General features: G+C 53.8%; 2 protein-coding genes and 1 long non-coding RNA gene across 5 annotated transcripts in view; 1 reads left to right on the top strand and 2 right to left on the bottom strand.

Moving 5' to 3' along the window:
* LOC109493250 overlaps positions 1-1,376 on the bottom strand; it is a 54,021-nt gene extending 52,645 nt beyond the window's left edge. For both annotated transcript variants that reach the window (XR_006588269.1, XR_002147370.3), the window contains exon 1: positions 1,238-1,376. This is a non-coding gene — a long non-coding RNA (uncharacterized LOC109493250). The remainder of the gene's footprint in view (positions 1-1,237) is intronic.
* On the top strand, positions 700-5,617 carry FICD (FIC domain protein adenylyltransferase). The gene is made up of 3 exons (XM_003994867.6): positions 700-853; positions 2,337-2,689; positions 3,937-5,617. Exons 1-3 carry the CDS (start codon positions 717-719, stop codon positions 5,010-5,012), a joined length of 1,566 nt encoding a protein of 521 aa, XP_003994916.4. The 5' UTR covers positions 700-716; the 3' UTR covers positions 5,013-5,617.
* A 2,595-nt stretch (positions 5,618-8,212) lies between these two features.
* SART3 (spliceosome associated factor 3, U4/U6 recycling protein) overlaps positions 8,213-13,908 on the bottom strand; it is a 36,556-nt gene continuing 30,860 nt past the window's right edge. For both annotated transcript variants that reach the window (XM_006938660.4, XM_003994865.5), the window contains exons 16-19: positions 11,940-12,394; positions 11,031-11,183; positions 9,928-10,118; positions 8,213-9,179 (exon numbers count right to left, since the gene is read on the bottom strand). In XM_006938660.4, the coding sequence (XP_006938722.1) occupies positions 9,002-9,179; positions 9,928-10,118; positions 11,031-11,183; positions 11,940-12,394 (977 nt within the window). In that variant the 3' untranslated portion in view covers positions 8,213-9,001. The remainder of the gene's footprint in view (positions 9,180-9,927; positions 10,119-11,030; positions 11,184-11,939; positions 12,395-13,908) is intronic.

Here is a 13,908-nt window from a genome sequence, read left to right on the forward strand (position 1 = left end):
GGAAAAACTGAAGCTCGGAATAACTTGCCGAAGGTCTCACAGAGCGGAGGTGACCAAGTCTGAACTTCAGCCGGGGTCCCTCTGGCTCCAGTCTATAGGCTAACATCTTAATGCTTAGCATTTCTGGGCACGTCCTGGGTGTTTAATTTCAATATTTGTGAACTAAGACGGAAGTTTCAGCTCTCTGCTTCAAGGAAAAATCTCTATTTCCCTGGGAAGCTAAATAAACCAGCCAGCTCCTTCTCGAGCGGATGCCACGCTAAAAACTCAGGGAGGAAAAGGAAAAGAGGTCAGAAACGACGGCAACCCTGGTACAGCGTCGTGGCTAAGAACAAGGGGCTGTGACGGCAGACTAACAGGGTGGAGAGCACCCTCATTTCACACCTAAGGAAAAGGAGGCCCAGGAGAAGGGCCCCAGGACGTGGAGAGGGAAGCACAGCACTCCAGGGCTGCCGGAATTACCAGTTTCCGACCGCGGCATCTATCATACCCGCAGATCTCCGCGCCCGCGCGGGTTTTCCGCACGCTACTCCCGCCTCTCGCCCGGGCACCGCCCCGCCTGTTGCTTATTGGCCGCTGCGGGCACGAGACCAACACAGGAGCCAGCCAATGGGAGTGGCCCACGGCGCATCTTTCCCGGGGAAGCAGGAGCTGACGCGAAAACCCGGAAGTACGAGGGGCGGACAGGTTGGGGAAGCCAATCCGCCACGACGAGGATGCGGAACCACCCAATGGCGAGGCGAGGCGCCGGGGGCGGGGCCAGAAGGCCGGCGGCGGAGCAGGGCCTGGGAGCCGGCGGCTGCGGGGCCTCCGAGCGCCTAGAAGTCGGCTGCAGGGTCGGAAGCCGCGCGCGGTAGGAGGGGGAGAGCCCAAGGGGCTCGGAAAGAGCCAGCTGGGCAGGGGGCGGCGGGGGAGTGAATCCTGGGCGGGGTTCAGAGGGACTGTAGCCCAGCCCCTCTGGGCGTCAGTTTCCCCCTTCCTAGGGTAGTGAGGGGTGAGATTCGCATCTCCTGCCTCCCCTGCGCAGACCCGCGTCCCTGGCGAACTCCAGCCCTGCCGTGTATCCCGTCCCTCCGGGAGCCGCACAAAGCACCTGCATGAAGCAGTGACTCACACCCTCCTCTAAACCCCTACAGCACGCCAAGCGTACCCCCGTTAGGGCGCAGACCAAGCCATTTCAGATGTTATCAACGAGCCAGCTTCCCCATCAGACTCTAAGCCCTGAGCGATCACAAACCTCATCAGTCATTTCTGGGTCTCGGAGGCCCAGCGCCAGAAGCAGGCCGGAATAGGGGTACACGGGCCCTGGTTGAGAATAAGGTAGAGGTTAAGACCTGGGCACTCTTCCTAGATGCACTGAGGATTCATTCTTCATGCTTCTGTTTACTCCCATGGCCTTCTAGAAACTGACTTGCTGATTCAGTTTCCTTTGTAAAATGGAGCTAAGGGTAGCTTTCCTTCATAAGGTGTTAAGGAGTAAGTGAGATAATGCACGGCTACCCCGCAGCCCAGTGCTCAGTACACCATAGTTGCCCAATAAATGCTTATTGTCAGCATAATGGTGCTTGCATACCTGACCCCTCCACCTCCACTGCCAGCCCCAAGCACATGCCCACTGTCCCGATGGTGGGTGAGGAGTGGGTCACCCACTCTGGCCCACAGCTGGAGGTTTTGAGATGCTTGGACTGCCCAAGCTCTAGGTGAGATCGTTGCTGGGCAGGCCAGGAAAGGAAGGCCAGAGAGGGGAGAGCAGCACTGTGGCTAATACCAGGGTGAGGGCATGAAGAGGCAGTAAATCAGGCCACAAAAATAGTTGTGTGTGTCAGACACTAGGCTCCAGAACTGCCTTGGCCAATCTTGATGTGTGGCCACAGAGATTTGTGGTCAAGGGAGGTTGGGGGAGAGTTCCTGACATCAAGTCCCAAGACTGTCACTTACTCACTGGGTGACTTGGGGCAAGGGGCTTCGTCTCTGAGCCTGTTTCCTCATCTGGAGAAGTGGGAGGACGATAGATAGCATCTGCTCCTGTTGGAGACTGGTAGATATAGTATGCATGAGGTCCTTGGTACTCAGCATGGGGCCTGGCACACAGGAAGCGCTCAATAAATGTTGAGTGCGGTAGCATTACTGCTCAGAGTCCCAACGGCCTGGAAGTGGCACCAGTCTTTCGGGCTGGCCCCTCCCCGTTTATAAGCACTTCCTGCCTTGCCTCAATCCCCCTGGTCATAGTGAAGTAAGAGGTGTGGGAGCCTCCAAGCCCCAGCTGAAGTCAGCAACATATCTTGCGTGTGTCCCCTTCCCCCACTTCATCTCCTACAACTCTTGGTCCCCTGCAGATCCTGCTCTGAGGCAACGGAGTATGTCCAGGGGGACTGCCCCTCCGTCCAGATGACACTCATGCCGATGGCTTCAGTGATGGCAGTGACTGAACCGAAGTGGGTCTCCGTCTGGGGCCGCTTCCTGTGGGTGATGCTGCTGAGCATGGTGTTGGGGTCCCTGCTGGCGCTGCTGCTGCCGCTGGGGCCCATCGAAGAGCAGTGTCTGACCATGCTCAAAGGCTTCTACCTGCTCAGGAGCAAGCTGGACAGGGTGCAGCATGCCGTCACCAAGTGTACCAGCCCGTCTACAGAGCTCAGTGTCACCTCCGGCGATGCGGCACTGCTGGCGGTCAGGACCAAGGCCTCTCCAGGTAAGACAGACTGGCCAGCTCTCCTCAACACTTGTTAATTTCATAGATAGTTACAGTGCATACTGGGCCGTGTGTGCAGGACACAGGGCCACTATGGGGAACAGGTCTACCCTGAGCTCCCGGCTCAGACAAGCTGACAAATGACTGCCACACAGCATCACCAGCCTGGTGATGGGGAAGGAGAGGAGCACACCAGGAAGGCTCCCTGGAGGGGATGCCTAAGCTGAGACCCCAGTGTAAATAGGAAAATGACCGAAAGGAAAAGGCATGAGGGGAAAGTGCACCAGGCAGAGACCCGGAGGGTGAGAGGGCTTGGGCATCCAAGGAAAAGAAGCCAAGTATGTGTTAATGACCCTCAGCAGTGGGTGGAGGGCTGGTGAGGGAGGGCTAGAGCCAGAGAAGTTTTAGCCCCACGCTGTCCTCTGTGGTGCACTGTTAGGAGGCTGAGCTTCCCTGGTCTCTACCCGCTGGATGCTAGTAGCACCCTCACGCCCTTAACTGTGACACCCCACCATGTCTCAGACGCTGCTGGATGTCCTCTAAAGGACAAAATCACCCCTGCTTGAGAATCACTGGGTTAAAAGATTTAAAGAACAGATCAGGGGCGCCTGGGTGGCTCAGTCGGTTGGGTGTCCGACTTCAGCTTAGGTCACGATCTCGCGGTTCGTGAGTTCGAGCCCCGCGTCGGGCTCTGGGCTGATGGCTCAGAGCCTGGAGCCTGCTTCCGATTCTGTGTCTCCCTCTCTCTCTGCCCCTCCCCCATTCGTGCTCTGTGTCTCTCTGTCTCAAAAATAAATAGACGTTAAAAAAAAAATTAAAAAATAAATAAATAAATAGAGAACAGATCAGGGGTGGGGAAGCCCCCAGGGCCTGGCACCGGGGCGTGGGGGGGGGGGGGGGGCGCTGTTCACAGCCTAGGCCTGAAGGGACAGGAGCAGGGATCAGCATCACCAGGACTGATCCAGGACAGCAGGGAGCTGAGAAGATCATACAGGAGGGCCACCTGACAGGAGTTGTGGCCACAGCCACTCACTTCGGCCCTCAGAAAGCTGGGGGCTGGGGAGTCCGGGTGATACCTCCCAGGGTGGAGGCTGTGGCTCTGGGGACACACACACACCAGGTGTGGGGCACAAACGCATCCACACACACAGAGTGCTGGGACGAGCCCCCTGAAGCACCGACACAGGGGACAGCGCCCCCGAACATCCCGTGCCCGCCCTACCCATGCTTCTTTGGCTCTCTTCTAGCTGGGAAGTTGGAAGCCAAAGCAGCTCTGAACCAAGCCCTGGAAATGAAACGCCAAGGCAAGCGAGAGAAAGCCCACAAGCTCTTCTTGCACGCCCTCCAAATGGACCCAGACTTCGCAGACGCGCTCAACGAGTTCGGCATCTTTTCCGAAGAGGACAAGGACATCGTCCAGGCCGATTACTTGTACGCCAGAGCGTTGACCATCTCGCCCTACCACGAGAAAGCACTGGTCAACCGGGACCGGACACTGCCGCTGGTGGAGGAGATCGACCAGAGGTATTTCAGCATCATCGACAGCAAAGTGAAGAAGGTCATGTCCATCCCCAAGGGCAACTCCGCGCTGCGCAGGGTCATGGAGGAAACCTACTACCATCACATCTACCACACGGTCGCGATCGAGGGCAACACCCTCACCCTCTCGGAAATCAGGCACATCCTCGAGACCCGCTATGCCGTGCCAGGGAAAAGCCTGGAGGAGCAGAACGAGGTCATCGGCATGCACGCAGCAATGACGTACATCAACACAACGCTGGTTTCCCGCATCGGCTCTGTGGCCATCGGCGACGTGCTGGAGATCCATAGGCGGGTGCTGGGTTACGTGGATCCAGTGGAAGCTGGCAGGTTTCGGACGACACAGGTCCTGGTGGGACATCACATCCCTCCCCATCCTCAAGACGTGGAAAAGCAGATGGAGGAGTTCATCCAGTGGCTCAACTCCGAGGACGCCATGAACCTGCACCCGGTGGAGTTTGCGGCCCTGGCCCATTATAAACTGGTTTACATCCACCCTTTCATCGACGGCAATGGAAGGACCTCGCGCCTGCTCATGAACCTCATCCTGATGCAGGCGGGCTACCCCCCCATCACCATCCGCAAAGAGCAGAGGTCCGAGTACTACCACGTACTGGAAGTCGCCAACGAAGGCGACGTGAGGCCGTTCATCCGCTTCATCGCCAAGTGTACGGAGACCACCCTGGACACCCTGCTCTTTGCCACAACCGAGTACCCGGTAGCCCTGCCAGAGGCCATGCCCAACCATTCCGGGTTTAAGGAGACTCTGCCCGTGAGGCCCTAACCCCGGAGAGCCTCCCTTGGTGCCAAGGGATGACCCAGTGGGAAGCAACACTTAGCGTTTCTAGAAACCTAGCCGTCTCCCGAAGCAAAAGGAGACCGATTAGGAACTTAAGCGTTCTTTACCTCCAAACATTTTCGTTAAAAAAGCAACAAAACTAAATTATTAAGCCCTGTCTTTAAGGTAACTTATAACTCAGCCCAAGTTATTTATTTCTTCTTTTGAGCTAGTAAATGTTGTGTGGCGTCTGCTGTCCATGGTGGTGGCCCCAGTAGGCGCTGGGGGCGCACCGGTGCGCTTTGTGTGACCAGAACACGGGTTCTGGAGCAGAATTTGCACTCGGGTCGGGAGAGGCCAGGAGTGTGGAATGAGATCTAGGGCCCCAGGAGTAACTCCTCCAAGTGTTTCTATGAAACTGGCTGAGAGGTGCTGGGACTTCACCTGGGAGGTCAGCACTCTTGGTGCGAACCCGGTCCCGGTTCTGAGAAATAATGGAAAGCTTTCTTTCTGAGAGAGTTTTGCTCCCCTACAAAGAGATGAGCGTTGTGACTAATTCTCACTAGTAGGGCAGACTTTTGAGATACAAAATAAAAAATGTTGACAACGTCTCTGTGAGATACCTTGCTTATTTCAAGGAAGTCTTTGAGTCCTAGGTGGCTTGCGAACGCGAGTCGCAGAGGCTGGTTTTTTTCCCCTGTCAAGACTCTTTTTCTAATTAAGAATAGCCGAGCGGCCAGCTTGGTTTTCTCTGTGTCTGAATGTTTCTCACACTTCATTTGCAACAACTCAGACCAGATGTTTTAGTCTCAAGGTTCTGAGTTCGTCACTCGACTGGGTCATACCACAAGTCAGGTATTGTGCACGTGGCCAAGTCTGACTCTGTAACATCTTGTGTAGGTAGACATTCAAGAATACATCTGAGAAAACAGATGCCACCTATGAACGCCAAATATGCATTTTTGGTAACGAACTGGAGTGTCTCCCAAACCAAGGGAAAACCCTTAGCCATAGTCCGATGTGTCTCTCTTGTCGTGCAGTTTGATCCACGTACTCACCTGACCCCCACCTCCCGCAGCCAGGGTACAGCACGGTGTCCAGCATTCCCTCGGGGAAGCAAAAGAGATTGCCTTCCAGTGGCCTTATTTTTCTAGGAACTTGTAAAACGATAAAATGTACCACACGGCCAAGTTTCTGCGTCGTCATTCTATGGAAGAAGGTTCTCTATCGATAGTAAACGGCAGAGGCGACAATGTGACCGCTGCTGTGCTCCTCAGAGTCAAAAGGGCCACGGGTCCCCCTCCCAGTGACGGAGCACGGGACATCTCACACCGTAGTGCACTGTGTCAGGGTCCAAATGATGGTGAATACATACGAAGTGTGGTCTCTGGCTTGAGAAGTCACACTCTGACGGTAAGGAGGTCACTATTCTGAAGTAGCAGGTGACTGTATACCTCTTTAACTGTGTAATTAGCAGAGTAGCTCTCTGAAGGATTAAGAAAAATGTCTGAAGTGGCCCCGAGTGATATTCAAACCTCTATAAAAAAATCTTTTCGTATTTGCACGTTGCCGTAAGGTAGCTCTTCAACCTAACTCTTCTTGATGTTATAGGCACACCAAGGAAGCCTGACGGCAGCGCTCTGCACTATAGAGAAGCGTGCGCTTTAGTTCTGTTGCGAAGGATGTTATTTTAACAGATGACTGACTCTAGTAAAGTATTTTACGACAGAAAGGCCCGAGACTCGGCTGTCTTATCCAAGAGCTGTTCCCGTTTGTTACGAGGATGAAGGAGGAATTCTTGCAGAACGTGAAGTCCTATTTAGATTATTGTGGCAGAAAACAGATCCCAGACGGTAATTTCAACAGGAAAATGGGACAGAACCCATTAGGTTAGCCACCTACCTGTGCCGGCAGGGAGAAGTCACCGACCTGTCACTGACACTCCCAACTGCGTGCCATTTCGTGCTCCTGTTTGCCAACAGTTCTTCGTTTCCTGGGGAAAACACATAGACCCACTCACATGTTCCCGACAAGTCTGTTTCTAGAGCCGTCAACACCCTGAGCTCCAGCCTGAAGAGGTTCAACTCTGTGATGGGCCTGTGTTGACAGGCGAGAGCACAAAGTGAGGGCCGAAGGCTGCCCCCATCAAGAAAACAGAACAGTAAGACGGGAAGCCGCAAGAGTAAAGCCACATTAACCTGGATCAGGAAGGGAATATTCGTGGCTCCTCGGCAGCCGTCCCTGAGCATCCCCAGTCCCCTCACCCAGCGAGCAGGCTTCTGCAGGAGGGTGAGTGGCCATATTCCAAAGAGCACAGGAGGAACCAGGGTCACAGCACACGTTCTTCTGGCTGCTTCCAGCAGCCACTACTTGAATTTAATTCAGAAGTAACACCTGACAAAAAATGTCTTGTGCCAAAGAGAAAGACAAGGTAGAGGGGAACCTTCAGATTAAAAGCCTTGGGAGGTTTATCAACCGATCCTAACTTACCGGGGTGGGGGGCGGGGGATACATTTACAGAACAACAGGAAACTGGCCATATGGATAGCTGAGGACACGAAGGCATGACTGCTCATGTTTCTAGGGATGATGACAATACTGTGACCTTTAGGTCTTTATCTCTTTGAGGCAGGTGCTACGCCGTTACTGGGGGAGTCCTGTGATGTCCGTAACAGGCAGGAGGGGGTGGGGGCAGAAATGAAGGCCGATGCGCTAGATGGGAAATGCTGAGGCTCAGTGGCAGGCGCATAAGGACTTCCTTTTGCTCTTCTGTCTGTGCTTTTGTATAATGCTTACAGTTTTCTGTGAAAAATGTAGTAAAGCCTGATGCACAGAAACTTAAAAAACCAGAGAAGTGGGTTGATTTCCATCACACATGAAGCATTTCCTGATTTCTTCCCCCAAAGTGTCTTTACAAAGTCTATTTCCCTATTGGACTGGCAATGCTGCTTTTAAAGCAGTAAGTATTTGATAGAAGTGGAGAGGTAAAAAAAAAAAAAAAAAAAAACTTAAAAGCTGCAGTGCCAACATGCTGCAAAGTAAAGTTTAAAACTGAAGACCCATCACATCGGAAAAGATTTAAATCAAAGGGACAACAGGATTGGACTTACAAAAGTTCTATTCACACATGTGTTAGGTAACACCAAGTGCACCCATCTCAAAACACGTCCGGGTTTGAATGAAACATCTGAGTACCATTCGGCAAGAAGTTTTTAAGAGAACTTCAGTTTAATAAACAAAGCTAAGTGGGAAGAATTTAAGTTTGCACTTGACATGGCATTTAAACAAAACCAAAGGGCTGAAACGCGATGTTTAGACAAAGAATACAGTTCACTCAACACTAGGCAAAGAAAATGGTCCACGGCAGGTGGCGCACAGAACTCCCAGACAAAACAAATGTCACAAAGACTCGGATTTTAAGAAACATAAAACAATGGGTTGATGTGTCATTTACAAATACATAATATAAAAACGCGCACAGCCCCCTTGAACAAAAATCCATCAATTTTTTTTTTTAGGTGACTTCCCCTATCCCCACCACCCCTTTACTAAAATAGGCCATTCTGGTGAATTACTAGCATCTGCCATTTTGTCTTTTAAAATTAAAAGAGTGACGGGCACGTGTGCTGTGCAAGGTGTAAGAGAAGTGTCTTATAAAAGGGGGCCAGAGCTGGCCGAAAACATTTGGACAGGTGGGTCTCAAAACGGTGTTTGAGTTTCACTTCTGTTTCTCACTCCATAAGACACAAAAATATTTTAGGAAACTACACCCTGGGCCCAACCACGGAGTGATCATTTTCCTCCTATTGCCCTCAATATGAGGGAGCGCTTCAAGCCTCTTCCCTTGGACACCCTCATCCCTTTCTGTCTAACCCAGAGGAAAATGTGCAAGAGGGGTGCTGCCCCGGGCCCCTCCATACCCAGAGTACCGCTGGGTGCCGGGTGGTCTTCCTGGCCAGCATGAAGTAAGGCATTTCCCTTCTCCACAGTCCCATTCACTTTCTCAGAAGCAACTTGGCAAAATCGGCATTGGACATCTTGGGTGCCTCGGTGGCCGCTGAGGTGGTGACCGCTGGCCGCGGGGCGGGGCCGTTCTCAGCCTGAGCGGCCGGGGCGCCCGGGCGCTGCAGGGCACGAGGCAGCAGGGAGAGCTGGGTTCTTCCCTTCCCCCGCCTGGAAGAGCAAACAGCGAATGTATCCTTTCCAAGCAACAATTCACGGCCCCTCCTCGATTTGGGAAAAGAAGCCAGGATGGTCTTAAATCACCCAAAGCTAAAAGGTGAAGACTGTACCTTCAAGGGTCATTTCTGTAGTCTGTTACGAGACAAGTTTCTCTCAATGCACAGAGCACAAAGTTAAGAGGTGAAGAGTAAATACCAGAAAGGTAAAGATGATCCCCGTTCTCCCTGACTTTGAACTGGCAAAAACCGGTTTAACAAACTGCCCCTTCCACAATTTTGGCAAAGACCAACCCTGTGCGATACAGTCACAAGCAGGGCGGATCAAAACGCCGTCATCCTTCGGACCTCACCAACTAACGTCACAATTTTGCCGTCTCATTCCTACCGGCTGAAAACCTCGCTCTTAGAGGATTACAGCTGGGGCTACAGGTCACCCCGGCAAGCTTCTGAATCCACACGTATGGACCCTACTGCCAAAGGAGGCTTTAAAATAACCGCCGCCTAGAAACCGACCGCCCTCAAATAAGTCACGTGTATAAACCGTGAACACCAGGAAGGGCTCCGCTCCCCGGCTCACGCGCCGTGCGGACCTGCCCCGGACACCCTGCTCTGGTGAGCCACGGTGAGCGTCCCCCGCACGCAGGCCCTGGCTCTCTGCCCAAGCCCGCGTGACTAGCAGGAAACCAGCTAGCGGCGCCAGCCAGGACGGAGTCTGCGCCGGGTGGCACGCAAGCACTTACGCTCCATAAATCTGCCGCGGCACCAAGGCACCACCTGGCGCTCTCCTTGCTTCTGGCTTCTCTGGAACCTTCCTCTGAGGGGGATTGCTGATGGCCACTTTGATGACATTCTCTTTGACAGTCATGCCATCCATCTTCAGTACGGCCTGTGACGCCTGAGATTCACTTTCATACTCCACATAAGCCAGGCCCTGAAAGAGGCGGAGCCAGAGCCGTCAGGTCAGGTGCTGCGCAGCCAGACACGTCTTCCTCCCTCAGTTCTGGAAGCCGGTACCGGGCAGACACCCCGTCATCGAGTTCCCTCCCCCCACCGCCACCGTCCTTTGTCTACAGATTTATTCGCTGGCCCTGCTCTTCCTCTCTGTTTCTGCCACCGACCGTAACTTCAGATCATCTTTGTGAGGTTGGTACACCTCATGCTTGCTCCAGCAAAAAAAAAAAGAAAAAAAAAAGGGGGGAAGAAAAAAAAGATAAAAATAACGAAGGGAAGAAAGAAACGGACCGACGGACCAGTATAAATCCAGCAAAAACAAATGGATGAGGCGGCTGGACACGGGATGAGCCCTCATGTCTGCACCTCGGCCCCTCCTTGCTTCACAGTCTTCACCTCTCCATCACCCTGGACGGCCGGGGGAACGAGAGGTCATCCAAACACGTGCCTGAACAACTACTCAGAATGTCGCACAAAAAGGATCTTGCAAGGTGCCCAGGGGGGCTAAGGGGAGGACGTGATGGGGTCTCGGGGAGGGACGGGAAGTGGTGGCTGGAGGCCTAGTGAAGGGGCCAGCCTGGGCAAGAGGGCGCTCGCTCCGGAAGAGGGCACCTCGCCCACATCTCACAGCCAGGGGTCTGCGCTGAGGCCCCTGCTAATTCAGGGCAGGTTCCCCGCCACGGCCGAAGCCCTATTCTTTTTAGCATAATTAGCTGGAAACGAGCCAATCCGAGTCCAAATGCAAGTAGAACCAAGTGTCCTATCATTCTGTCAACCTGTCGTTTCTCAGCAGACAAACCAGAAACCCACTCAGAACCTAACAGCCTGAACAGATGGAGAACGAGGCTGGCCCGAGCCTGGGGAGGCTAACGCATCGCGCGCAGACACTGACCTTCGGTTTGCCCGCCCGGTTGGTAACCAGCCTGATGTCCTTCACGGTGCCATGAGCCTTACAGATCTCTTCCAGTTCCTCTTTAGTGCAGGAAAAAGGCAGGCCCGAGACAAACAGCTTGTGTTTCTCCAGGGCAGTGCTGTACCTGAACACCTACAGAAAGAAGGGAGGGAAACGAAGTCAAGCACCCACAGCTCCATCCAGCACACCATACCCTAGTGCATACCGGACTCAGCCCGGAGACGGGAGCCAACCCCGGGCGCCACAGATTGGTTTTTTTGTTTGTTTGTTTGTTTGTTTTTAATGTTTGTTATTTTTGGGTGAGAGAGCATGAGCAGAGGAGGGGCAGAGAGCGAGGGAGACACAGAATCTGAGGCAGGCTCCAGGCTCCGAGCTGTCAGCACAGAAACTGATGTGGGGCTCGAACCCACGAACAGCCGCATCGTGACCTGAGACAAAGTCTGACGCTTAACCCACTGAGCCCCCCAGGCGCCCCCGGGTGCTGTGAATTGTTAATGGCACCACTCCAAGCAAGTCACTTTAACTTCCTCCTCCAGAACATGGCAAGAATGGAAGCCGCTGTTCTCCTAGTGTGGGCAAGGAGCCGACAAGGCAGTATGTTAAATACCTCACACGGCCCCCTCGCCCCTCTCCACTGCTAAATTCAGCGGCAAGCAGCCATTGTTACAGTTCCTAATGTTCTCATCACGTGTCAACCAGCGCGGGCTCGAAGAAACCGAGCCAGGAGTCAGGCCTCAGCTACCCAGCTCAGAACAGACCCGGTTAACACGGCAGTTACCAGACTACAGATACCGCACGTGGACGCTAAATGTTAGCGGCTCCAGGAGAAAAGCGTTCGCTCTGCCCGCAGCAACCCAACACGAAAGGCGTCGTGTTGCACAGACCCACCTTGAAATCGGGATTTTTGCTCTTATCCACACAGGGGGAAACAAACATCGGCCTCCCTTCTACGTTCTTCCGGTCTAACTCCAGCGCCTGCAGGGCGGACTTCTCCTCTTTAAACTCCACGTAGCAATAGCCTCGGAAATCGCCCCGATTGCTGAAGATGGGCCGGATCTCCGCCACCTCCCCACAGGCCTCAAAGAGCGGCCGGAGCTGCACGTCCGGCTCACTCATGCTGTAGGGCAGGTTGCTGACGAAGACGGTGATGCTGTCCTTGCTGCTGTCGTGGGGCACCTTGGGCACGTCCCTCTTCAGGGCGGCCGCCCTCTCCTTCTGCTTGGAGGGGGGGTCCACGTCCACGGGCACACTTTTCCCCAAGAGTCCCGCTTCCGGCTCCCGGTCCTGTGCTTCTCCAGCTGAGGGAGTGCTGTCCTCAACCTTTCTGCGTTTGGAAGGCTGCTCTACAGGTTGAAGGAAGCAAAGTAGCAACGATTAAGATTTCTTCTCTTCAGCGAGCTGTTCCCCGTAAGTGCTCTTGCGGGAAAGTTCTCCTCCCCCCACAAACGGCTGGTCTGTGGCAGCTGCCCAGGACACACTCTCTGGACCTGGGCCCTACCACGCCCTCTGTCAAGTCTTGCTTCACCCATTCAACTTGTCCCCCCACTTTCTGGGCCTCAGTCACATTCAAGTAAGTGGACTAAATCAGGTGATCACTTAAGTCCCCATCACCCACTCTTTTTTCTTCCTAACTTTTTTTATTTTTGAGAGAGTGTGTGTGTCAGCGGGGGAGGGGCAGAGAGAGAGAGGGAGACAGAAGCCGAAGCAGGCTCCAGGCTCTGAGCTGTCAGCACAGAGCCCGACATGGGGCTCGAACTCGCACACCACGAGATCATGACCTGAGCTGAAGGCGATGCTTAACTGACTGAGCCACCCAGGCGTCCCCCATCGTCCACTCTTAATTATACAGTTGATCCTTGAACAACACGGTTTTGAACTGCGCAGGTGCACTTGCACGTGGACTTTTCTGATAAATACCATTCAGCATGGAAATGTACTTTCTCTTCTGGTTTTTGCAATTACGTTTTTTCCCTAGCCTCATTATAAGCCTACAGTATAAAACGTACGTGACGCACAAAATATGTGTTAGTCAACTGCTGACAGCATCCCGGGAAGGCTCCCAGTCAACAGTAGGCTAGCAGTAGTTAAGTTTGGGGGGAATCAAAAGTTACACGCGGATTTTTGACCGTGCGGGAGGTCGGCACCCCTAACCCTCAAGGTTCAAGAGTCACCTGCATCAAAGGGCAGGGGATCTCCAACTTCAGGTGGCAAATGCTCTAGTACCCCTTTTGCTGGGGCAGCAACGGAGGGATGGGGCCGGGAGACTTGAATTTAAACAAGCCCCTTGGATGACTCTGCAGTACGGGCTCCACATCTACATAGCACTGCAGTCCCTAAACTGTTCACTGCTGTCTCGTGTCCTTCAGCAGAGTTTAACAACATTCCACTCCCACCCATCTGCCCCAGTGCCTCCTGAGGAACGGTCCTGGAAGCCAATTGGCACTGGCCCCACTTCCAGACCTTTCCATCAACTCCCCACTGCCTTCCTAATGAAGTCTAACCATTGCACGCTGCATTCAAGAGCGGCCCCGAGTGGGCAGGCCGGCCAGCTCCTCCGGCCTCGCCTCCCCCAGCCTCCCCTACGTCAGCACACTGCCCCCAGCACACATCGGGGCTCAAACCCAGCTACCTGCCATCAGAGAAAATGCCAGGCTCTTCTGTGCCTCGTGCCTCGCTGTCAGTGGCACTCTGTTTGGTTTACCTTTCCCTTCCTTTGCACTTGACAGCGATCCCTCCCACCTCCAGATGTCGAGATGCGTGAAGTCTTTCCTGCAGACAGCTGACCCGCCAGTGGCCCTTTGGCCTCCGCCATTAATCCACACCGTGCTCTCCCACGATCCTGACTACCCACCACTGC

The sequence above is a fragment of the Felis catus genome, chromosome D3 (genome assembly GCF_018350175.1).
Source record: "Felis catus isolate Fca126 chromosome D3, F.catus_Fca126_mat1.0, whole genome shotgun sequence".
Taxonomy (NCBI): domain Eukaryota; kingdom Metazoa; phylum Chordata; class Mammalia; order Carnivora; family Felidae; genus Felis; species Felis catus.